Genomic DNA, 25,758 nt, shown 5'->3' with positions numbered 1-25,758 from the left:
TTATGAAAAACGTTTTATTTTAAATCAAAGTACCAAGCAGATACTTGCAAAACCACATACAAAGTATCACTCAGATGCCCCGCTTCCCCGGGCTGTCTCTGAGCCGGTGGTGCCTTCCCAGAACCAAAGCCTGGCGGCCAGGACAGCCTGAGCTCCCGCCCTGGGGGGCACCGCAGGACAGTCCCTCCCCTTGGGCTGCGGTCTCCTTGATGGCAAACCCCCTCCCCTGCTGGGGCGCGGGGCCCTCCCAGCCCAGGTGGAGGGAGGTGGGGTAATTCTGGGGCATGTGTGGTTTCCGTTTGTACGGCTCTGGGGGCAGGGACGGCGCTTTGAAGGGAGGGAGAATGTCCCACTCAGAGGGCAAGGTGCGCTGTTATACGTGGTTTTCCACACGGTCTGAGCTGGTGGGGCGCCCACCCCCCACGGCCTGTAACAGGCCTCGTCACTCAGTGCAGGCAAGCTTACACAAGGCGTATATACACAAACACGCAAACGTCACCTCAACAGCTGACCCACAACAGCAGCAGACACAGATGAACAGAAAGAAGACAGAAAACAACAGCTCGAGTGGGCTGGGCCGCTGCACAGAGGCCGGGGCACTTGATGGCAGGGCGGGTGGGCAGAACCTAGTCCCTCAAAGCACGAGGTGGGTGGCTCCCTCCCACTGTGGGCCCAGAGGAAGGTCTTCCACAGGCCAGGGATCCGGCACGAGGCCCAGGGTGGCCACGGGGACCCACAGGGTGGCCACCTGGTTGGTCTTCCTCCTGAGTCCAGACTCAGACCCCTCAGACAGCCCTTCCCGTGGGTCCCCTGGTTCCCATGTCAGTGGGGGCTAGCTTGCCCCAGCCCACTGGGCACCAGTGTCCCCAGCAGGGGACCCCTGAAGGTTGAGCATGGGGGTGACTGGAGCCCCAGGTCTGAAGAGGCATCTCCACTTACCCTGTGGGGACCCTCCTGGGCCCCCATCCTGTTGCTCACATTCACCCCAGGAGGACAAAGCCCATCATCGGGCTCCCCTGGGAGGGCCATGCTCCTGGACTGGGGCAGCAGAGCCCCGCACCGCACCACCCATGGGCCATCCCAACAGTCACTTCATACAAAACAGTCTGGAACCCAGATCAGATTTGGGAAGCCTAGGCACTCAGCATTATTTACGTTGAAAATGCTATAAATCCAGCTCTTCCTAGAAGCTGACTGGACAGTTCACTTACAAATACCAGGGCGCATACAAGGACTTGCACACTGAGCACCTGCCAGGCAGGCGCGTCCCCCGTAAGAGGGCAGGCCGGCTCCTCAGGCCTCTCTGCACAGGTGGGTGGCCCCAGGATGTGCACCCAAACCTCAGGTACTCAGGCGTCGCCAGACCTGAGCCCACGCAGACCTGCCACACCCATGAAGCCCGCTGGAGACGGGACAGCGGGTACAAGCTGCACCAACCCTACAGAGAACTGTGGGAAGAAACGAATCCATAGGATCCACGGGTTCCACACTTGGGGTTCCCAAGACATGTGTTAGTAACGTCCCTCCTCAGCGGCTCAGGCCCACCAAGGTCCTCACACATGAGCGCCCTTGGGCGTCCCCGGATCTGCACGTCACCCGCTGTGCCTGGCCTCTCAGCCTCTCCCACCTGGCTCCTGATTGGGCCTAAGGTGTAAACAGTATTAAGAAGCAACAGATGAAAAAATATATTTCCCAGCAATGAAAGGGAGGAGGCTCAGAACTCAAGGACCGGCTTCACGGCTGCTGTCATTTCTGTCCCTTTTTCTCTCCTGTTTTGGCATTTCCTCTTTGGTTCAGCAGCCCTGAAGGACCCGCTGGGCACCGGTGCCATGCTCCCACCTGGCCGTGACCTCAAGAGAGGCAGCCAGCCCTGGGCCTGCAGAGGCCTCACCCTCTGCTAGCGGCTACTTGTGCTCATGGCCTTCCGCCACTGTGGCCACCTCAATGGTGGCTGTGTGGTCCTCGGGCCCTGAGGCTGCCATGGTGCTCTCAACAGCCCCCGTGGGCACTGTGAGAATGGTGCTGCCCCCAGGTGCCACCTGGGCCACATTCTGCAGGGCAGGGCCCAGGCTGGGCAGTGTGAGCAGCTGCAGTGGGCTCACCACCTTGACCACGGCACTGCCATCCTGCACAGCAGCTGTGCTAAGGACTGCGAGGCTGGGTGTGTCCGGGTGGATCTCCACCGTGCTAGGGAAAGCAGTGCCCGGCGAGGCCAGCACTGTGTAGCCCCCGAGCAGTGGCGAGGCTGGGGAGTTGGTGGGCGCAGCCTGGGGCGAGCCCTTGCCCAGCACGGGGGAGGGCAGCGCAGACACCACTTTGCCGAGGGGCACGCCGGTCAGCTGGGGCACGCCAGGGCCGAGGGTGATCTGGGCAGACTGCGTGAGCACCTGTGAGGCGATGGCGGCTGGCCCGGAGGTGGCCCTGGCGAGCCGGGGCCGCTTGGTGGGGGGCGGCAGGGAAACGGGGGTCAGCGTCATGAGCACATTGCTGAGGTGCTGGGACTTGTGCTTCAGCTCCTTGGCCCGCCGGCGATGCTCGTCGCACTGCTGCTCCAGGGCTGCAGGCAGGGACAGCGTCAGCGCAGGGCAGGGCAGGGGACCTGGGGACAGGGTCAGCGAGGGCGGGAACAAGGGGCACCTGGGATCAGGGCGTCAGTGTTGGGGCTGATGGGGAGGGTCCTGGGGACCGAGCTTCCTGCTCTCTTTAGCATGACCCAGGCATCCCTGGTTCTGAATGGAGAGCTGCTCTAGGGACATACTAAGATAAAAAGTAGGTCAAAACAGCACACAGCCCACAAGGGCAGCGAGGGCACCTGGGAGAGGCAGGCGGCAGAGGAGCTCCTGGCTCTGCTGCTCTGCACATACGCGTGCAGGCTCAGGGCATGTGCTGGGCACCACCGTGGCACCTGCCCACCTCCCTGTGCACAGCACACATGCTCCATCCTGATTTCCCAGACAGTGGCCCCGCCCTGCCATGCTCCCACAGGGTGGCGTGGTCCCGCCCCGGGCGCACCTGCCAGGTCACGGGCATATTGCTCACGGGAGCGGTCCATCTGGCACTTGTGGCTGGCCAGCACCTTCTTCACCAGATCCAGCATGCCAAAATTCTGCACGATGTTATTGAGGAGCACGGCGTCTGAAGGGCGAGCAAGCACTGAGTGCAGGACCCTGGGGTCTGTCCCCGCCCGCGCCCTACTCTGGCTCTGCCCTGCAGCTCTGGCCCGGCGGCACAGAAGGGCTACAGGGAGAAGGGCTAACCGCCCACCTGCTGCAGATGCTGCTGGGCTCAGCTCCACCTTGCGGGGCAGGCAGCCTGTGCCAGCCCTGAGGCAGCTAGCCAGCCCCCAACACTGATGCCAAGCCAGCAGGACCTCTCACCTCGGAGCTGCAGTGGGGGGTCCTGGGCCCGCCGCTGCAGGCCTGCCATGGTGTCCGCCAGCCCCTGGTGGCACCCCTGTATGACCTCGTCCAGCAGGCCGGCATCCTTGAGGCCTCTCCAGAAGGCAAACGTGTCATCTGTGAGGGAAGAGGGTGGAGGTCCGACAGGAAGAGCCCTGAGTGGGCTCCTCACCACACAGAGAAGCAAAGAGCTGACAGGAGGACACCTGCATCTACACACCCAACAGCTGCAGGTGGTGGGCTGGGCGGCCCCGCACCCAGGGGCCCCACTGCACTGCCACTTTGGTCACGAGGCTCCCAGCCTTCCCAGTCTCCCGGAGGGTGAGGGCAGGTGGGAGTGCCTACCTCCGATAGCCGTGGTCCAGTCTCCAGGGTCCTCGCAGGTTTCTATGGTGATGGTAGCAGGCGACCCATTCACTGCAACCAACACACCCCATGAGCCGCCCCATAAGCTGCCCCAGTGGCCACCAGGGTACGAGCTCCAATCTTCCCTTCGCACCAGTTTTCACAAAATTGACACACATACTAGGGCAAAGGATTCACTTGCTTTGCACTTTAAATTTGCTTTCAAACCTTTTAATCCCATCTTCAAATGTGTCCAAAGGAGAAAGAACTAATATGAGTCCCCTTGAACCCGCCACCCGGTCTCAGCGATGCCCAACATTGCACAGTTCCTCTGTCCACACTCCCCCACCCGGACCCCAGACTGGCTGGTCGGCACACTGCTTTGGCTGTTGTGTTTTCCAAGTGCGAGCCGGGGGTCGTGACTGCTGGGGGCTGGGCCACCAGGGCACCCCCTCCCCACGCACCTCCGACGTATGTGTGCTCCACTGTGTATCTTAGTATCTCCGCCATTTCCATTCCCTAGATCAGCAGAGGCAGGACCAGCCAGCCATCCTGTCGCCGCTGAGTCCGCCTTGTGCCTACAGAGCACAGCAGAGGGTACCACGGGCATTTGGCCATTTGGGGCTTTTTCTGATAGAGAACCTGCCTTAAAAACAAGCCCGCGACCGGCTAACAGCTTCGTGTGAGTCTTTCAATGTCACGCTGCCCAGCCTCTCCCAGGTCCACCAAAGATGTCACGGTGAGGAATCTCACATGCCTGGAATAATCTGGGGCCTGAGCAGAGATTTCCCACAGTCTGGGTGACCCCCAATCTCTAACTACATAGTAGACAAGTCAGACATTCTTGGAGAACCCTGGCTGAGGAAACCACACAGGTAAGTATAAGTAAAGCGACAGACCCATCCAGACCACATTGGACGACAGCTCCAGAGCTGAACCCAACCCTGAATGCTCCTGCACTGGCCCACAGGTGCTGGGAACAGCTGCCTCAGGCTGACCCCACAATGCTGACCAGCCCTGCTGTCAGGAAAGCCACCAGCCATGGAGTGGGACACGTGTCTCGGCATGTCTCCCAGGGGAAGGGCCTTTGCTGTGACCCAGCCCCTGCCCACACACCTCGTGCCATCCAAAAAGCCAGACCAGGACCCAGCCTGGGGATCGGTCCAGGAAGAAGTCTGAAGGACCCAGGCCCACATCACTGTAGACCGTACGCACGGGAAGAGGGAAGAGCCTACAACAGCCAGCCTCCTGACTGCTGGCGACTTGAGTGAGCCTGTGGCTTCTAGGAGGGACCCCAAACGGAGGCCAGCTGCTGGCACTGCGCAGCCCCATGTATGCAGGGGCAGGGGCATGGGCACACCCGCAGCGAACGACGCGACTATGGCCCCCGAGCCACCTGCTCAGAGACGAGGCTGGTCCCTGGCCATGCAGCAGCCCGTCCCCATGGAGTGACAGCATAGCAACCATGCAGGTGACATCCTTGGGAATGCACCAGATTCTCACCAGTGTGGGTCAGGAACTCAGGGCCAATTCCACCCTAACTTCAGGTTCAAAAGGACCCTCTACTCAAAGAACCGGAGGAATTCCAGCGAATGCTCAGTCCTTCCATGAGCCAGAGACACAGACGCCAACCTGGAGGAGCGGCAGACATGCCAGTCCAACCAAGGGGCAGGGATGCAGCACACCTGCCGTGTGCCAAGGGCTGTGGGATGTGCGGGCTCCCGCCTGAGGAGCAGCCCAGGGTGGCGAAGGCGCTCCCTGAACCGGCCAGAGCTGGTGGTGGACCTGGCGCTGGCTTTACCATGCGCTTCTCTAGTGTCCATTATTGTATTTTATAATAAAAAATGGCTCAAAAATGAAAACTGTTCGAATTTCCCTTTGGATAAAACAGAAATTCAGCAAGACTTCCCTGGATGGGAAGGAGGCAGTGGCTGCTGACACCGCAGGACCCCAAGGGGACAGTGGAGCCTGGGTGGGGACAGCTGGGCTGCCAGAGAACGTGCGCCAAGCCCACCTCGGCACCAGCAGCCAGCGGGTGGGGTCCTGAGCAGCAGGAACAAAGTGTCAGGCCCAGCACGTACCGTCGGCTGTGGCGGGCGTGAGTGGGATGTACTCGGCCGGCGTGGGGCTGCTCAGGGACACACGGGCTCCAGAGAGGTCGATCTTGGTGCTGCGGCAGGTGTTGGAGCAAACCTTGTCATGCTGGTAGAAGTCCAGCTCTCCGGAGTCCATGATCTTCCTGCACACGGGGACTGAGCATCAGTCGCGTGCCAAGCCCAGGCCACCCATGTGCACGAATGGACTGGGGGCGCCTCGCTCCCCACTCACGACTCAGGTCCCGAGGGCAGGGCAGCAGCTGCAAACAGCTGGTCTGAAGGCTGCACCCCTGAGGTGGGAGGTGGGCTCCATGGGGGCCCAGAGTTCTCAGCTGGCGTACTTGCACCAGGCAGGAGGCCTTGGCTGCCCACGCGTGCTCTGTTCACAAGAGGTGTGACTGCCGTGGCCAATACCCCGAGCAGGAAATGAGGGCCCTGACCAGTGGGCATCTTGGAGATGCCAGTCGGGTGCTGTGGGGCTGGGCCTTCCAGGATGCTCTGCTGCCCAGTGGCCCCCAGGGTGCAGACCCACGGCCAACACAGGTGCAGACAGCTGCATGGTGTGTGGCCTAATGGGAACCAGACACATGCCCCAGCTTCCAGCTGCCCCCGAGGCTGTCTCTTCCATCCCTTGGTCTCGTCAGGAAGGCATGACTGCTGGGAATGGCCTCTTCCTGAGGGCCAGGTTTAAGTCTGGGCAAGTCTCAATTAGCCTCCCTCAACCCACGAGGGTCAGCGGCTCCACAGGGCCCCCTGCACTGCTCGGCCTTCGGGCAGTGGTTGCACTGACCTCGGGGTGGGCATCTGTCGGCACGCCTCCCCAGCCGGGCTCTTCCCGTGAAGCTGCCCGCCACCTCCCCACAGCCAATTCCACCAAGACACTTTCTAGCAAGTCAGGGGCCGGCTTGATGGCTGTGGCTTAGAAAGAAGTTGGGAGCACTGCAAAAAGGGCCCAGCTGAGTGGTCCGTGGGCCTGGGCATCAGCGCCTTTCAGGCCCAGACTGTGGTTCCCAAGGACAGTGAACGCGGCTGTGGTTGGGGGCTCCCAGTGGGGGCTGCACGCACTTCCGTGGTGGCAAACACATGCCCAGGGACAAAAGCCGCTTCTCCCAGGAATGACACACAGAGAAAAGCAGCCCCTTTAGCACAAAGTGACCCAAACCAGCCATGCGAGATGTGATCAGAAACAGTGCCATCTCTGGCCAGACAGGCAGAGGGCCTGTGGGTATGAGCACAGGCAAGAGAGAGGGCAGGAGCGGCCGCCTGGAGGTGCCCTTCACCACATCAGGAGGGAAGAGCTGTTCCCCTGACTTGAGAACGAGACTTGCCACTCCTGGGAGAACACACTGAAAGGCCCCGAGTCCCTCCCCAGGCTTCGCGGAAGGCCCACATCCCTCCTGCTGAGGATGATGGGGAGGGCCCCGGAACCCCCGGAAACCCACTGGTCTGCACGCCGAGAACATCCGTGGCACAAAAGGCCAGGGAGCCATCCAGCTTTGAGGAGGCAGACACAATCCCCAAACACAGGTGTGGCCTGGACAGGAAGCTTGCCAGGCAGACTGGCCATGCCAGGAAGGACAGAGTCCAGACAACTGGCCAGACTGACACACACCACACGTTAAAGGGAAGGGGGCTCTCCACCTGGACACCGGCCTGGGCTGTAGTGGGTGAGCTTATTTTCATGTAGGGAGCACACAGGACACGCAGAGGCAGGCCACCCTCCCCAGGGACGTGTGCATTTTGCACACTTTAGTAAGAGGTGCCATGATAAAGGCACAAGGCCAAGAGGTGGCCCTGGCTGCCTTTCTGACGTGCACACACCGCTCACACAGCTACCGTTTGACTGTCCAATGGCCACAGGTGCCCTCACTCAAGAACCAGTGGGAAAAAGTGAGGCAGCAAAGAATCCTACATGTTTGCAGGGCTATGGGCAGTGCAGCCCCTGGGGACATGGATGGCTCTCCTAACGGTTACAGGTTCTTCAAAAACCCAAAGACAAATGAAAGAACAGTGGCCGCTGTGCATCCATCGAGGAGGGGCACTGACACCATCGCCTGCATCACCCGTCTGCCAACAGCTCATCCCACCCGCGGGTGCCCACCTGAGCATGATGCCGTTCATGCGGATGGCCCTCTTCCAGTCCTTCAGGGTAGACTTGCCAGCCAGGTGCACGAACTCCTTCGGGCTGATCACATGCTCATCATACTGTGGAGGGAAGCGCAGCAGGGCAGGGTCAGGGGGGCGCCTCTCGCCGCCCTCTTCTCCTGCCTGTCCCTTGTCCAGAGCCCAGCCTGGGGGTGGGGGGTGCAGGATGGCAGGGCATAGCTCCAGGACACATTAGGGAGTCAGCCGACAGCAGCCCATTCAGGGACAACAATCCATGTAAAACAAGGTATGGCCCTCATGCACGGCAGGACTGGGAGCCAACTTCCCACTGCCTGCAGCAGATGGGGGGCCTGGCACTGCCCTGCCAGAACACACCGCAGGCCTGGGGCCTGGGGCCTGGGTACAGTGGCGACCACATCACCCAGGAAGGCAAGGCGCTCTCCCCTTCACATGGGACGCCACCAAAGATACCACGAGACGCGCCCTCGGTCCCGGCCCCAACACCCGCCTTCACAGGCAGCACACAGCATGTTTGTCTTCCTCTGAGGTGCCCACATCCGCCTCAAGGTCAGGGGACCAACCCTACTTGTAAGGCTCTGAGACCCGATGGCTCTGCCCAGTGCTGGAGCTCAGAAGGCCTGAGTAGGTGAACACATCCTATTTGATCTTGTCAAACAAGCAATTACTGGAACCAAAGGATCAAACGAAACTGTTTACTTAGAAAATAGGCCGGCTACGGATTTATGAGTCACTGGGTCTCCACAGAGGCAGAAACGAAAGCTCCAACGGTGACCTGAACGTGCTGCTAGACCCAGGCTGGGCGGCTTCCTTCTGGTGCCCTGCTGTCTGCGCTCAGATTACCCTGCCCAGGGCAGAGGGCTCGGCCCAGCATCTCCATCAGACCCAGGTCACAGCACACACGACTGGCCTGGGAACAGCCACCCCAGGAGCAATGCTCTTAATCTCTTAGGCACCCTCACATTTGCTCTGAGTGCACGGAGCCTCGATCCCTCACTCAGCTGGTCGGGAAGCCTGGCCTGAGCACTGGCAGCTGGAGTCAGGGAGCTCACCAGACAGGACGCCCACACCCGCAGACATGAAGCCATCCCTGCCAGGGACCTGATGCCATACCCGGCTACGACTCTGACCCATCCCAACCACTGGCAGACGAGGCAGCTGCCACCTGGCTGGCCATCCCGAGTCCTGATGCCTCACTCTTCACCCAAGAACTCCGGCCCAGAACCACTTGCTCTCTGCCTAGAACACTTATGGGGAAGTTCTATGCCTAGAACACTGTGCTGACTCACTGCTGGCAAACAGTTTTGCCTGAGAACTTCCTGGTTTCCAAAGACGACCTCCCTGAGTGCAGTGACGCTCTCTGAGCTTCTGTCCCCTGGCTTCTGCAGGGCTTCCAGGAGGTGGGCTGAGGGGCCAAGGAATCTCATTCTGCGGCTCCAGGATGATGCTACCTAGAGAGAGGCTCCTTTTCTGCTTCTAGCTTTTTATTCTGCTGTTATTTCAAACTTGGGAATGACTGAGAATGGCACAGAATGCTAATGTGCCCTCCCGCTCAGGCCACCTGTGACGTGAGCACACATGGCTCCTCCCGGCAGCAGACCTACAGGCGTCCAGCCCAGGTACCTCGTGCCCACTCCTAGGAATGGGGTTCTCTTACACAGCTCAAGGTCAGGAAATCAGCATCCATGCGTCACCACCAGGCCCACAGGCAGGACTCAGGTCCCACAGACTGTCCCCGCAGAGCCTTCAGAGTAACCGTCCTCACGCAGGACCGGCCCGGACCGCATGCTGCTCCCCCTGCTGTGTCCTCATCCCCTCCAGCAAAGCAGCTCCTCAGCCTGCCTGCCTTCACAACTTCATTTTTGAAGCATGCAGGTCAATTTTTCTGTAGACTGCCTCCAATTTGTGTTTGTCTGATGTTTTCTCATGAGTAGAGTCAGGTTCTGCATTTTGGGCAAGAATGCCAGAGTTCGTGCCCATCTTGATTTGGCGGCACATGAAGGGGGCCTGTTGGGATATGATGTCCACACTGTCACTTGGTGGAGGGGCCGAGTGCCAGGCCCCCCACTGCAGCTGCTGCCCCTCACCCAGGACACACGCTGCATGGGGGCCTCCCTGCTGCTTCGACACTTACCACTTGGCATTCCGATACAAGCGCCCCCTCCTCCCCATTCACTGGGCATGACGACCATACATGCCGCAGTGAATGCAGCTCCTGCGGTGTCACGCTCGGTGTGTTCCACACCATCATCGACTCTTCTGACGCCAAGCAGTCCCGGGGGAGCCAGGAAGGCCCTCTGAGCCGGCAGCCGTGCCTTACTGAGATGTGGTCGCTTTCCTCCTCCTCCAGGAAAATTTTCAGGCCCTTCCTCTTTCCTCCTTCCCAAACTCAGGGGCACTAGGCTCTCTCATCTCTGCTTCCCTCCTTTTGTCTCTGTGCGTTGTACTCTGAGCGCTTTACTTCCACCTTCCGGGTCACTCATTCCCTCCAGCTGCGTCTGACCTGCTGCGGAACTGACCCGAGCGTCCGAGTTCATTGTATCTTCATTTCTAGTTTGTTTTCCGAATCTGCTTATGCTTTAGCCACGTTCAAGCCTCTCTTTTATGTCTCAAAACAAATTAAACATAACTGTTTCATATTCCGTGTCTGAAACGTCACCGTGGGAACCTCTGTGGGCCTCTGCCCTGCGGTCTGTGCCCCCGTCAGCACCGCTTTCCCGTGTGCTGTTTTGGTTTTTTTTTACTGTAAGCTACTTCTTTTCACGGCAGTTTCCTTGAAACTACTTGAAACCTGCAAAAAAACAAGTTCCCCCTAAAGAGTTTTCATTTGCTCCTGTCGGGTTCCTGCGTAACCACCTGCAAAGAAACTCCCAGTCTAAGGTTTTTGTCTGGCCACAGCTGAGCCCACGAAAGGGTTCCGCCTTCTGCTCAGGCTAAGATGTGAGGCAGGCGCCTTCCTCGTCCTGGGGGTGCGCTGGGCTGGGAGTACATCAGCAGTGGTTCGCCCTGTTGCTGAGGGTGGGGACCTCTGGAGCAGTGGCCTGCCCGGGGACAAGCCCATCGCCCCCAGGGAGCGCTGGGCTACACGCACTCTGGCCTGTGCAATGTGAGGCCAGAACCTGGCAAAAGGCCCTGCAGGTGGGGCTGGAGGTGGGACCATCCCCACCACAGCTCAGCCAGGCCCTGGGCCTGAGTGTTTCCTCCTTTTTTGCCAGCTTAGGTGCATTATGAAAATACCTCCACTGGCATTTTTGGTTGTTTCCACAGGATGAGCCTGGTTACCTAATCTGCCATGTTGCTGGAAAAAGACAGGTGGCTTCCCTGAGCACGTGTCTCATTCCACCTGGTAAAGCCGCTCACAGCTGGGCAGCCAGGCCCGCCGCCCCCACCTCCCCCCACAGTGCCCCTCGTCACAGAGAATCACCATTCCCGATGCTTTTCCTTGTGTCCTCGGTGGTGACCCTATCCGTCCCCGATGGCTTATTCCTTCTCTGCGCTCCCAAACACTGGGATTTCTGCCCAAGCTCACACCTGGGAGCAGGGCTCTCCTCTCACTAGCCTCACAGCTGCCAGACCGAGAAGCCTCCCCTGCAGCTGGCACAGGGGCTGCAGGACCCTCACCTGAACACACTTCACATTGATGCCAGGGCACACGAACTTCCTCCAGATCAAGTTGGCCCTGCTGTCCCCGCAGGTAATGGGGTACACGATTTCAGCCTCCATGTTCTCCTCCTCTTCCGCCATCTTCACTTCTCATGGTGTGTTGACAGGGAAAGGGGGGAAACAGAAAATCAGTTACGACCTCTTCAGAGCACTTCCTGAAAGGGCACGGACATGGCTGCCAACCAGGAAACCAGGAACTGAACTCCGGGAGGGCTGAGCTAGGCCCTGGTAGGCAGGGCACACTTCTCATCAGTCCCCACTGGTGTTCCAGGTAAAGTTGCAAGAGCAGCGTAGCCACAGCTGTATTAGTAATTACATCAAACTATGGTCCCACCAAGGTGCCACTTAGGGAAAGAGTCAAACTTTACTTGGAACAGTTCTAGAGAAACTTACTTTTTCTGTTCTGAGGAGCTCTAAGGCCTTAAATATTAGGCAACAGAAAAATAACAAGGGTGTTCTGTCTGCAGAAACTCCACTGAGCCATGATGAGCACAGCCACAGGCGGGGGCTGCGAGCCTGGGCCTCCATGGCCATGGCCCCTCGGGGAAGAGCCTGCAGAAGGGCCTTGTGCCCTGAGTGACCCCCGGGAAGCCCATCCCCTCAGGAACACCACCTCCAGAGCTGCCTGCGGGACTGCGATGAGAAGGCAGGCTGCCTACCTAACACGGCCTCCTTGAGCTGCGAGGTTGCTGTAAATGCAGCTGCGGCGGCTGCCGCCGCATTCTCCGTCTCCATGTTATCTTCTGTCAGGTCGCCCCTGGGAAAGGAGGGAGGGACGTCAGCAGGCCTGGTGTGGCGCCTTGCCTCCCCCTCGTCCCCAAGCCTGGTGGCGGTGTGGCTGGGCACCTGGTGCTGGCAGTCACTACACAGCTGCCCCCAGCAGATGCCCCTCCGAAAGGCTGTGCCTTTGGGGCCATGACAGCACCCACACGTGAGACCACAGAGTGCATCTGAGCGGGATGAGCACACGGCAGGAATTCTAAACCCCCATTTCTTTCTTCAATAGAGTTTTCTATTTCTGTGACAATTTCACTTGGTTTATAGAAACTATCAAAAGCATAAGATTTTAGAAAGAAAAAAATCATCTACTGCCTAACCTCAACTTACACCAAACTGCAGACAAATCCAATGTAAAGACTTGCAGCAAAGCCATAAAAGCATTAAAAGGAAAAAATGGCATTTCACAAAATAGTTTCAAAATGGTGAGAGGTTTTCTTACAGCATAAAAAAGATGATAAATTTGCCTTAAAAAAAAAAACTTAATTTTTTTAAAAAGGAGAGAACTGGTGGGAAATGTGTATGGCATAGGAGAGCAAACATGTGTCCTGACATCCCATAAAGTGCCTCACGGGTTGGCATGCTGCCCAGAGGGAAACAGGCGAAGGAGGCCGCCTGGGACCGGAGGTCATTGGCATCTTCCTCACTCACAAGGATGCAAACAATACCTCAACCAGGGACCCTCCTGGCCACACACCCCATGGGAGGTGGGGCAGCCCTGGGAGTGGCGTGTCCCATACTCACAGAGAGCCCTGCAGGACTGTGGAAAATGGGGAGACAGTGTGGTCCCTGGAACCCGGGGTGGCAGGGCTGGGGGCTCCCTGCCCGGCGTGTGCACTTCCCGACCACTGAACACACAGTACTGTGCATTCTTGTGTGGGTGCTATATTCAGAAGCAGGTTTGCTCAAAAGCAGACATGCTTTCAGGGTTGGCTCAGGGCATCCATTCACACCCCTAGCAAATGCCCTGAGGCCCAAACGCCTCCCAGCGTGGCCACTCCCCCCCCAGTAGCGCCCCACCTCAGGGACTGGCACACTCGGGCGAGGAGGGGCACTGACTCCCTGCGGCCCATGCTCCCACCAGGGGGGCAGGGAGTGAGGGGGGGGGCCAGGAAGGCCACCTGGTGCTCTGGGGATGCTGAACCTGGACCGCTGAGAGTCAGGAGCTGGCAGGAGGGTGCAGGGGGCCCCAAGAGGCCTTTGTGAACCAGGTGAGGCAGGGCCTCATTGCTGTGCTGCTGGGGGGTAGGACTGGGCCCTGAAAGCACCAGAAGTCTTGGCATTACTTGAACTCCCACCGCGGAAAGGATGCTTGGCAGTGGGAAGGGGCTGGAAGTGGTGAGGATGCCTGGGAGAGGCTCCTGGGTGTGCGCTCAGCAGAGGGCCCAGGGCCAAGAGGACAGCAATCCCGGTGGAGGGGACGGGACCCCCAGATCCCAGGCTCCAGGCGGGGTATAAGTTCAGGTGCCTGCAGGGTGATTGTGGGGCACCTGACAGGGTCTGGCTGGGAGACCACAGGGTATAGCTCCAGGGCCGTCTCATGAGGTCCCTTGGCCCTTGCCCCAAAGGTGGCCATGCCCCAGCTCCCCAAACCACAGAGCAGGTATACAGTCTCTGAACTCCCTGTAAGGAAGTGACAGAATATGGGCTCCATGGGGCTGGGGGACTTTCTGCCACTGTGTGGCACTAGAGGTCTGCACTCTGGCTTGCCAGTTATGAGCCATGGGAACCCTGGTACCCACACTCAGAGAGGCTGGGGCTCGGCCAAGTGTGGCCGTCACAGTGGGGCTTGGTAGTGTGGGAAAGGTGCCGTGGTCACGGAGTGAGTGAGGGGGAGAGGCCAGGCAGGTGAGCATGGGGACAGGGGTCTGGCCACCTGAGCCCAGGGCAGCTGCTCAGTCACAGGGAGAAAGTGAGGCCCCAGGGCAGAGGCCGCTGCAGAAATGGGAGCAGGTGGCCCAAGGGGCCAAGTGCCCTGCCTGCAAGACAGGAGCCCTGGGAGCATCTGGGTCAGGGTGGTCAGACCAGCGGTGGCCACGGCTGCAGGAGCAGCAGCAGCCAATGCGAAGGCACAGAGGGAGGAGGCTCCTTGGGGCAAAAAGCAGGTGTGGCAACCGTGGTGACCATGGGGCAGTGCCCAGCCCCTGCAGCGCACCTGCCTGGAGGGCCCCCTCAGGGTTGGGTCAGCGTCCCAGGGCCTGGCTGGGGCTCTCAGCACACTAGTCCTGAGGCTCTTTTCACCGCACCTTACCCACTGGCCCTGCTCCCTGTATCCTTCAGAGGCCCTTGCCGAGAGCCTCTACGCTAATCCCACCTGCCCCCCGAGGTCCCAGAGAGCAGCATGCGGTGCCCAGGGGCTGCCCCAGCGAGCCCGTCCCCAGTCCCCTGCTTATGACAACTCCTGCGGCGACCCCACTGCCCGAGCTCCAAGGCTCCTGGCCTCACCCACCCAGGTCAGGAGGGAGAGCTGGCCTTCGGGGCCCCTTGGAGTGACTTGTGCGAAGAACATGAATGAGTGACAGCACGGGGCACACGGGCTCTGGGAAGCCGGCCTTGGAACCAGAACCTGGGGAGGTGGAGAGGACAGTGACAAAACCGGAGAGGGTGCCCTTTCATGCCACAGACAAGGACATTCCCCAAGAGGAAGCGTGTCAGGAGTGGGAGACATGGAAGCATCAACCCCAGACTTGAGAGCTCAGCATTGACAAGTCAGGGCACAGTCCCCATCCCAGGCCGAGAACGAGCAAATGAGGGGACGTCCTAAGCCAATGTGGCAACCATTTCCAGCCAAGACCAAAGGGTCACCTGGAAGCAGACGTGAGGGTAGAGCTCTGCCCCCGCTGTCCCTGCACATACACAGGAAGGAATCCCCACAGCTCCATGAGACATCAGTTAACTGGCATCTGCAGTTAGAACTTCATTTGGAAAATGTCCACTTCACCATAAACATGTGCTTAACATGTTTGTGGGAACTGCTGACTACAAAGTGCTGCTGTCCTCCCAGCCGTGGCTACGCTGCCTGCTGCATGGCGGAGCAGCAGGTGGGAGGCAGCCCTAGTGGGCTTTCACAAAGGAGCAATACTCCAAGCCCTCCCCCAAGAATTCAGCCAGAAAAGAAATCAGCGTCCACAAAGTAATTAACCTGCTTCTACCACCCACCCATGTTTGTTAAAACAAGTATCGAGAGGAAATCTCAGCTTTCAGCTGGTGGGCTGACAGCACGGTTTCCCACAGAAAAAGGAGAAATCTTTGGGTCCTTCAGGGTGAACCCGCCTTGGCTGCCAGCCTGGGGTTTCCTTCTCCAAGGGGAAGCCACTCCTTTCCTCCCATAAGTGATGGGACATGGACCGCACTTGAGAGTCCCGATTCCATGACTGCAAACGTGGCCATGCCCGGAGGCCTTGCGGCTCCCAGGCCTACTGCCGGAACCTTCCACCATGAAGATACCCAGCACATGTCCCGGAGGATGAGCGCCACGCACAGAGCCTCTGGCCGTCCACGTGGTGCCCCGGACCCTTGAGTGAGGGCACCAGACCACCGAGCTGGGCCTGCAGCACAGGCCGAGCCAGAACCACCACTCGGCCAACCCACCAAATCCTAAGAAATCACAAACGTGATGTCTTGAGCCACTAAGCTTTGTGGTGGTTATTCACCAAACATAACTAACACAGAAACCGTCCTGGAAGTGGGGTCCATCAGAAAATGCTGAGACAAAGCACAGAAAGTCTGTGGGGAAGTCAGGGGCAGGAGTGGCAGCAGTGGGCTTGGGAAAGGGCCTGCGCCAAGCAGTACAGAACTGGCGAAACTGTAAACCTCAGACGCCAAAACGGTGGGAAGTCTAAAGGGGCTGCGAGCGGCTCTCCGGAGGAAAGTCTCAGGCAGAGCCACGAAATGTCGACTGCGTTTTTGGGCAGCCGACATGCGGGAAGGGGAGACAGTCGTCCCGGGGTGGATTTACAGGAACACAGGAGTCAACTATTCTACACTTCTACTTTCCCACCTGGCAAAAGACTTTCCAAGTAAGAAATGGCCTCAGGATCATCAAGACCGAACCAAGGCTGTGTGGCTGGGCAATCCTCTGTCCGACCTCAGAAGGTTTTCAGGCCATGACAGTTAAAGGCTCCCCAGAATCTCCGGGGCACTGTAGCCTGCCCCCAAAGCAGAGAGGGCCGACCTCAAGGAGCCCGTGATGAGCATGAACTGAGTATGAGGAGAGACAAAACTGTCGGCATAGGAAGGCGGAGACCACTGGTCCCCACCCAACAAAACCAGACCAGAGAGTGATGCACAGTGAGGTTGGGTCTCGTGGGGCGGTCTGGGGGGCTGGAAACGTGACTTCAGTGTTCTGCACTCGTGTACACACCCTGTGTGTGCATTATAAAAAAGGGGCTTAAAGGAAGAAACACTCACATGCTCAAATAGAAACAGAACACCTGGAAAGTTCTGCCGGCAAAGTCAGCGGTAGGACTCCGGGGGAGAGGAATATGGCTGCTTTCACTTTTGCTTATCCGTATTTTCTAATGTTCTAACATATACACTTTATAGCAATAAGGTAGTAATTTTAACTTTCAAGAATTTCAAACTTCCCAATAAAATGACAAATTAAATATAGGACAAAATGGCCACCAACCCAATTTCTACCCCAAACCTCAAGACCAGGACACTAGCTCCCTGGAAACAGAAGTAAAAGGAATGTGGCCAGAATTGGCTAAAAGCTGGGGAGCGACCAGTTCCATCTCCACTGCCCCCAGCCCCCTAGGAGAACACCCCCAGGAAAAAAGCAGGCCCCTGGTCAGGCAGTGAATGGGGAGCACCCCAAGGGAGCTGGTGTCCTGGTCCGAGGCCGCAGCCCCAGCCCAGCTCCCAAACCTCCAACAGCAGAGACACTTTCCCCAGGACAACAGGGTGGGCACTGCTGCTCTGGGTGAGTTGTGCCCCATCTGTGGCTGCATCTGGGCACAGGAGTTATTAACATTATGTGAGGTCACATGGGGGGCTCTAATCCAACAGGAGTGTGACCTTACGGGAAGAGGGGGAGAGATCCCAAGGTGCACAGGAGGACACAGCAAGAAGGTGGCCATGCGCACACCAGGGAGTCCTCACGAGGAACCAAGACCGGCCGGACTTTGGTCTTGGATTCCTCGGCCCCCAGGACTCTGGAGGTTCGTTCTCCAGCATGAGCCACCCTGTCTGTGGTTAGTTTGTCATGGCAGCCAAAGCTGATTAAGGTTTGTGTTCCCCAGGGAGCTGACCGGCCCCAGGACAGAGCTAGAGACACTGACACGGGCAGCTCCCTGTTGAAGGAGCTCACTCACACCGCCCTGTAGCTGCAGCCACGGGTCGGGGACCTCAGCTGGGAAGGTGCCAGTGTGGGTCTGGATCCGTTAGCTCCTTCCCACCAAGGCTGGGTCACAAGGGGGCGCAAGAGCGCCAGCCAGACAGGGACCAGAGCGCCTCCGTGAGAGCAGGGTGGGCCAGGTGCTTGCACGCCCCACGGAGCGGGCTGAGAGAGCTGGGCACCCCAGCCACATGCACTCATGTCCGCGGTCCCGGATCCAAGGCAGGGAGGGGAGGTCACTGCAGAGCACACAGGCAGGAGATTCGGGTGCCATCTGGCACTGCTGTGCCCACAGCACGCAAACGGACACATAGATCCTGACAGAATCACAAGGACTTGGAGGGAAAAGCCAATCGAGAGGTCCTGAGTCTCCACCGGCCACGTGCCGTCAATGAGGCAGATGAGAGGTGCATAAGCCAACCAAGGGCCAACCCTTTATCCACCAGCAGGCGGCCGGTCCCGACATTAAGGCTCCAAAGCAGTGGGAACTGGGCAGGGGTCCCACCCCAAGGAGCTGCAAGTAGCCTGTGCAGCAGGGAGTGCTCCAGTGTCTGCTGTGCATTGATCGGCCTGGGGCTGGGCCTTCCCCGTAGGAGTTCTGCCAGGGTGCACGGGAAATGCCCACCCCGTGGCAGTGCTGAGGCCAGTCTGAACGTGCCACACACGAGACACAGCAGTGACAACATGGACAGGAACACCCGCCCGGCCCAGGTCCCTGTGGGCAAGAGGCACGAGGAGAGGCAAAGATGAAGCACCTTCTGCCCTGGCTGCCCAACGTTTCCACTTCCTTCACCCTCTCAGCTGCCAGGACACTGGGGCCCATCTTAGAATAACCACAAGGAAACACCAAAGGCCCCTCATGCTATGCCCAGGCCACACGCCTGAGCCTGCAGCCCTCAAAGGACAGAGGCCCGTCCTCACCCGTGAGCCAAGTCGGTCGTCACCAGCACAGTCTTCACCTCCTCCACGCCACTGCCGTCCACTGCCGTGTCAGGCGTTGTCACCACCACCACCTCCTCCATGTGGACACTCACTTCCGGGGTCGCCATGGCTCAGCTGCAGGGGATACCAGGACCGAGAATGTCACTCTGCCAGGGCCCCAGGTCCTGGAGGACACATCAAGCAGGTCTCAGGGCCTCCATGTCTGCAGGGGCACCTCCTAAGGGTCTCCAAACAGCCATGTGCAGTCCCAGCCCACTATGTTTTGACTGAAATGACAAGAGCAGAGTTGTTCCAGGGCCATGGTTCTAGCGAGGATGGGGTAAGTGCCTCTCCCACGATATGCCACCGGACAGGCTAAACTCCGAGCGGCACGTGCCGCGTGCTGCACCTGGGCCTAAAAGCTGGGGTCACCCCACAGGGACGGGGAAGAAGACCAGGGTGCGGGTAGACCCCGAGGTGAGTCTCCTGTTGCCACATCCCTCTGTGTCCCCTGGCCTGAACTCAGAGGCAGTCCCATCCCACTCAGAGGCAAGTCCTGTCTCTGGTCTGAGGAAACAGAAGGGAAAACCCCACAGGACAGAAAGAAGGGAAATGTCCTTTTATCGCTATGTTTTTCTTCACTGGCTCTGCCCTCTGGCGCCCCAGTCCCTGCTACACTGGAATGGCAGTGGCCTGGAGGCCCCTAAGGCTCAGAGGGAGTCGAGGCCGGCTGAGCCTAAGGCTGTGAGGAGCCTGCTGCTCTCCTGCCCTCCGCCCTTTGAAACGTGGCCCAGGGAAGACCCTGCGCGGAGGTGTTACAGCACAGGGGACACATGGAAGCCCAGGGTTTCTAGCCAGAGGATGAAGAGGGGGGCCCTGGAGATCCAGGAGGTGGGGGGAGGCTTGGAGAGGAGGGAGGAGAGGTGGGGGCACATGCAGTGTGTGTGTGCGAGGGTCACCCCACATCTGCCACTGGGGCCTCACCTAAATGGCAAGCCAGAGGTGTTGAGAGCTGACCTAGGGGACAGATGCACACGGCACTGCAAGGCTCCGGAGACTGACCCCAAGCGAGGCCCTGGCCACAGGCGGCTCAGATCTGCAGCTCGCGTCTGGCCAGGGTGCTTCCTCCTGTGGCAGAAACACCCCCCTTCTCCCTGAGATTGAATAAGACCCAGAGTCTCACAACATTAACAGTCACAGTATGCAGATTACAATCCAAAATGTTTGACATACAAAGAATCAGGACAGTCTGACCAATCCTCAAGAGAGAAAATCATCAGAAGCCCCCTCTGAGCTGAGCACTAGGCATAGCAGTGACTTGAAAGCAGCTATTCTAACATGCCCAGGAGTGCAGCCACACATACTTGAAACAAGCGGAAAGACAGAAAATCTCGGTACTGGGGAAGTTACAGCCAAGTGGAAATTTTAGAATTAAAAATATAATTACAGAAATGAAAAATTCACTGATGGGCTCAGTATCAGAATGGAGATGAGGGAGATAGGAAATGGAATAATAAAAATAAGGATAGATCAATAGAAATGATCCAATCTGAACATCAGGGAGAAGACGGGAAACGAAACGAACACAGCCTCTGGGAGTGCAGGACCTCAGGAAGCTGGACATCGGCATCTCTGGGCCCAGAAGGAAAAGGGAAGGGAGTGTGGAGCTGAAAAAAGTTTTTTGAAAATCATAGCTGAACATTGCCAAATTTAGTAAAAGCTATAAACTCATTCAAGCAGCTCAGCAAACCTCAAACAGGATAAATTCAAAGAAATCCATGCCCAGACCATAATCAAATTGCTGAAAACCAAAGCAAGAATATCTCAAAAGCAGCCAGATAAAAAAGCACGCATTCTCGATTTGAGAACAATTAAAAGGACTTGGGAGTCCTCATCAGAAACCACAGGGCTAAAAGGCAGGGATAATGTGCTGTAATGCGCTGGACAAAACGTGCTATCAGCCAGGGCTCCTCAACGGCAAGAGTCCCTGTAGGAATGACAGCAAAAAAAGAGCTTTTCAGATAAAGGAAAGTGAGAGTTGGCCAGAGGCAGAGTTGGTTTCTGCTCCAGAAGAAATGCTAGCCGACTCTTCAGCAGAAGGGAAAGGACAGTGGGGGGAAGCCTTGGCTTCAGGAAGGAGGGCAGAACAGCTGAAATGGCACCCATCTGGGTAAATATAATAAACCGCTTTTCTCTGAAGTTCTTTAAACTTGTATGACAGCTGAAAGCGAACACCCTGACAGCGTCTGGGGGGGTTTTCAATGTATGCAGGCACGTAACCCCAGTACCTTCAGAGGGGATGGCAGTACTGCTTCTATACCAAAGCGGCAGATTCTGCCCCGGGAGACTGAAAAATTAGATCCTTCAAGAAGTGAAACAAATGGCTTAATTCCATAATGGAATATTATTCAAAGAGAAAAAGAAAAGAAGTAGCAAGCTTAAATGCACCCTCATCAGCGCAAGAAGCTGGTCCCAAAAGGCGACAGCACGGAGATAGGGCAAGGAGCAGCGGCTGCCAGCAGGTGGTGTGGGAAGGGCAAGCAGGGGTAACCCAGAGATTCCTGGACCGTGACTCCTCTGCATGGCACTATATGTCATGACACATCTGTCACAGATGTGCAACACCAATAGAATGTGCAACACCGAGGGAGAGCCCTAGGGCAAACTGTGGACCAGGCGGTTCTGACATGCCCACGTGGGTTCATCCTTGGTCAAGAAGGTGCCAAGCTGCTGAGCAGTATTGATAATGGCAGAAACTGGGCCCACCTGTGCTATGTCTTCAGCTGCTTTGCCAGGCCAGCAGAAGTAATGGATCCACTTACCTTGACAGACTTACTGCACATGTCTAAAATACAACCTTCGTGTTTTAGACTCAGGCTTTGAAACAAAGAGCTTTAAACAAATGTGAATGAAAATCCACTGTAAAGTTGCACTTAAAATGCTGCGGGCCTTTGGTGCTGATTTCTCAGGGGTTAGTGTCTTACCCAGTACCTCTACTTCCACTGGGTGAGCACCACAGGCGCCATGAAGTCAGGCTTCAACCAAAAACTGCAGAAATGCAGAAGCCGTCCTACAGGCAGCTGTCCACACCCAAATGCCAACACACGAGACTGAGTTCTTGCCCTCCAATGGCAACTGTATTAAGTTCTCAGAACCACACACACAAAAGCTACTGCACAGAAAACAGGCCTTGATACAATTACGTTTAGACACAGCACTAACCCTACACAGCGAGTAATTGTGTCCCTGCCTCATCCTCCTCGCCCCTTCCTATGCGGCAGAGCTGAGATCCAAGCCCAGCTTGGATCCCACAAAAGCCTGGATTCCTTACTAGTGTGAATTGAGCCCTAATTGAAGCTAGATATGAGAAAACATTTCAAAAATAGTATTATCGGGTACAAATGTCCAAAAACGAGACAAAAATGTTAGTGTGTGGTCAGCACGTCACATTCAGTTCTAGCCTCACACATCTTCTGCAAAACCATAAATCCTTTCCTCTGATAAAAACGCCACTAGAAACAGGTCACACACAATGGCCTACTGGCAGCATTTCTTTGATCCTCAGGATGTTTCAGAAAAGGATGTTTTTTCGAAGTTTACATGGCTCACCTAAAAAAAATACTCCTCCAGCTTCTCTTGAAACACTGGCCTGGGCAGCCGTGCCCTCCTCTGGGGCAGATGCCCAGCTCTGCGGGCACACATCCCACCGAGGCAGGCTGGTCAGGACGCACATGTGCAGTCCCCTGCACATGGACTTGTCCTATGGCTCTGCAAACACACTGGAGCAGCTTCCTTTCCCAGTTCAGGCAAATGGGTTATTACTTCAAGGCCCAGGTTTGAACACTGTTTTATGTGTTCTAAATTCACAATAACTTACACATTTATATGTACATGTACAAATTCTCCCTGTTTCAATATGTCTCCAAAATTTTTATACTTGATGAATAACTTCTGAACAGTCTGCTTGTTATATTTGGGTTTGATTTAATCCATTTGATTTTTCCTTAAGACTGCCATGCACTGTTGCAGCGCTGTGCACTGTGGGCGGGACTGTAAACCGGTGCAGCCACTGTGGAAAACTGTGGAGGTTCCTCAAAAAACTAAAAATAGAAATGCCATAGGACCCAGCAATTCTCCTTCCGGGTATTTATCCAAAGGAAATGCAGTCAGGATCTCCAAGAGATCTCTGCACTCCCACATTCGCTGTGGTGTTACTCACAGCAGGCAAGATACAGCAACGGCCTAAGTGTCCACAGACAGATGAATGGACAAAAATGTGGCATATTTAATCACACAATGGAATTAGTTTAGCCTTAAAAAAGACGGAAATTCTGCCATTTGCCGCAACAAATACCACTTATATGAAGCATCTAGACAGTTAGAGGAGCGGAGTGGCATAGTGGTTTTCTCCTCCCAGAGGAGGCAGGGAGGAGAAACCAGGAGATAATAGTAAAAAAATAGAAGTTTTGGTTGTACCAGATGAACTGTATCCTGGAGACCCACAGTACAGCAGTGCCTATGGTTAACAATACTGTATCGTACACTCAAACGTTTTCTAGGAAGGTAATCTTATTTTAAACGTACTTATCACTGAATAATAGTAATAATGAGGGTAGGAAGAAACTTCCGGAGGCGGCGGATGGGTTTCCGGGGCAGGTGGTGGCGACGGCTGCCAGTGTGACTTATCTCCAAACTCAGCAGGCTGCATCCACTAGTTACGGCCTGCATTTTTGTACGTAAAACAACAACCACCGAACTTATATTTGAAGTCCTAGCAGGGAACTTGGAGCTTCGGTTCAATGGAAACGTCAATCACGCAGACGAACTATAAAGTTAACCGAGGGTGTCCCAAGTCATTCCTGGCAGTACTGATTCGGTCCTGCTCCGCGCCACCGCGGCCCCGGCAGCCACACGGGCAGGGCCGCGGGCACAACGGGCTCGGGCGCGCGGCGGGGCGGGCAGCACGGCCGGGCCGGGCCCCCGGCGCCGGGGAAGGCCCCACGGGCGCGGCCTGGGGGCGCCCTGGCACGGACTCGACTGGGCCAGCGCGACCCCGCCTTGCTCACGCCCACGGCCGCCCGAGGCCGCCGCCGTCGCCTTCCACCAAGATGGAGGCGACAACGCCGCGGACGCCGCCTGACGCGGGCCCGTGACGCCGGCGACGCCCGTGACGCCCGCCGCGCGCCGCCGCCCCTCCCCCGCTCCCCTCCCCCCGCCGTAACGTCCTGACGCTCCGCAGGGACCCCTGACTGGACGGCGGCGCGCGGCGGAGCTAGAGGCCCGCCGCGGGGGGGCCGCGGGCGCTTACCTGGGCCTGGCCGGGCCTGCGCGGGCGCCGGCAGGCGGGCGGCGGAGCTGGCGGCGGGCGGGCGGCGGCGGCGGAGGCGGCGGCCGCGGGCTCCGCTCCTTGTTGAAGATTCGGCGGCGGCGGCGGCGGCGGCGGCCCGGGCGCGCGCTTCCTAGTGACGCAGGCGGCGGGGCCGCGCACGCAGGGTAGGGCGGGGCCCGGAGACTTATTTGGCGCTCGTCGGGAAGACGGGCGGTGCTGAGAAATAAGGCCCGGCGGGGTACGGCGCGTGTGCCCGGGCGTAGGGGGCGCGGCGGCGACTCCCGGGAAACGCCTGCAGCGCCCCACCTCCATAGCTTCCCCCTCCGCGGGTAGGAGCTGGCGGTCCGAGCCGGGAAGGGTGCGTAGGGCGGCTTTGCAGGGATGAGGCGTCTTGTGCGTGAACGGGCGCCCTTCGTGCTCGCGGCAGGTGCCCACGCGCGCCGTGCTGGGGGTGAACCGTGAGCCCGAGCCCGAGCCCCAGCCGCTCTGCCCCGCGGCAGAGCCGCGGCCTCGTGTGCGCAGTTAAACTTGAAATTCAGTTTCTCTGTGGTCGCCGAGCCATACAAGACGCCCAAATGGAGGAATAAGAAGGCCCTGAGAATTGCGCTTGCTTGCCCGCTCTCCGGGAAGAGAGCTGGAATATAAAAGCCTTGGATTTTCAAGAATGTTAAGATGCGCATCACTCGGCTTCTGCGGTTCCTTGGGGAGCCGTGTTGCGGGAAGCTGCAGTGGAGGCCCAGGTGGGGCTGGGGCTTCACCTGCACAGAGCCGGGCGCCTGGGGCCCCCCGCGCGTGGCCTGAGGACCCTGGAGGAAGCTGCTGCGGGGCGGCGGCGGGCACCCTCGTCTCCCCACCCGCACTGGACGGTCGGAGTCGTACCCAGAGGGTGACTGAGGCTGGCTGTCCTCAGGACGGGCCGGCTCGCCTGGGCTCTCCTGATGGGTTTGGAGTCGCTGCTGCCCTTGGTAGTGGCTGCAGAGAACCCGGGCTTCGGGTGAAAGGCTGTCCCTGGGGGACAGAAGGTAGGAAACAAATGCCCCGCTTAGGACCAAGCGGTGAGCCCGTGTTCAAACTTAAGTAAGAAGACCTCCGAAGGCCATTTCCCAGAATGGCAAGTTTTCAAGCCAGTTTCATTCGAGCGGTGGCATAACTGGAGGCGTTGCACTTTAATTGTTTTCAGTAGTGAGAATACTCAGACCGTGATGGAAAAGGTCTCTTTTTAGAAATTTAAATACTGAATTTTTGTCAGTGCTATTATTTTATTATTTGGTAAATAGGAGAGCGGTGCGCACGGTCTCTGTCAGTGTTTGTCATTTATCTGAATTCCCTGTCCTCACGTTTCAGAAATAAATGTTAATAAAGTGAAAAGGGAGAAGGTCCAGAAGGGTGCCAGAGATGGGGACAGGCCTGTGTGGCACGAGGGCATGGGTGGGTAGGCAGCTTGCCTATGCCAGGTGTGACTGCCATCCACTCAGAGTGAGCTGCAGCCACCAGCCCTGGAGTCTGTGGGCCCCCCAACTCTCTAACTGCTGCAGGACCTCTGCCTGTTTCTGCAACAGGACATCGGTCCTAGTATCTGAACCTGTGTTCACTCTTCTGTCTCCCGAAGAGGTCACACAGCACTGCACTCTGCTCGGCCAGCAGGACAGATTGGTTCATACTGTAAGACGGGTTCCCCAGGAACACCCGTGTGGGATGCCCAGCCCAACCTGGGCTCCCAAGGGGAAGAGAGCCTTCACTCTTGGTGTGTCACAGACGAGAGTAAAC

At 57.7% G+C, this 25,758-nt stretch overlaps 1 protein-coding gene across 9 annotated transcripts; it reads right to left on the bottom strand.

The window, feature by feature from the left end:
* On the bottom strand, positions 1-24,359 carry GMEB2 (glucocorticoid modulatory element binding protein 2). 9 transcript variants are annotated; one of them, XM_037006528.2, is made up of 10 exons: positions 23,971-24,359; positions 18,663-18,797; positions 12,286-12,383; positions 11,585-11,712; positions 7,941-8,044; positions 5,825-5,982; positions 3,744-3,815; positions 3,378-3,515; positions 3,013-3,135; positions 1-2,599 (listed from the first exon to the last, which is right to left on the bottom strand). In XM_037006528.2, exons 2-10 carry the CDS (start codon positions 18,788-18,790, stop codon positions 1,905-1,907), a joined length of 1,644 nt encoding a protein of 547 aa, XP_036862423.1. In that variant the 5' UTR covers positions 18,791-18,797; positions 23,971-24,359; the 3' UTR covers positions 1-1,904. The 9 variants fall into 9 exon arrangements, with proteins under 9 accessions (XP_036862423.1, XP_036862425.1, XP_017510842.1 ...); XM_037006530.2 differs by having other exon boundaries at positions 1-2,557; XM_017655353.3 differs by lacking the exon at positions 23,971-24,359 and adding an exon at positions 23,247-23,784.
* Between the last annotated feature and the right edge of the window lie 1,399 nt (positions 24,360-25,758).

Source organism: Manis javanica, chromosome 5, assembly GCF_040802235.1.
Source record: "Manis javanica isolate MJ-LG chromosome 5, MJ_LKY, whole genome shotgun sequence".
Classification (NCBI taxonomy): Eukaryota; Metazoa; Chordata; class Mammalia; order Pholidota; family Manidae; genus Manis; species Manis javanica.
Note: the sequence above shows the minus strand (reverse complement) of the source record. Positions and strands in the feature narration are given on the sequence as shown.

Bases quoted from the DNA above. Each gene is read 5' to 3' on its own strand.
- GMEB2 (XM_037006528.2), bottom strand. From the start codon at position 18,790: ATGGCGACCCCGGAAGTGAGTGTCCACATGGAGGAGGTGGTGGTGGTG. The intron at 3,136-3,377 runs GTGAGAGGTCCT...CTCGCCCTTCAG, and splicing joins CCCCCCACTGCAGCTCCGAG to ACGCCGTGCTCCTCAATAAC. The intron at 2,600-3,012 runs GTGCGCCCGGGG...CCCTGTCCCCAG, and splicing joins ATATGCCCGTGACCTGGCAG to GTCCCCTGCCCTGCCCTGCG.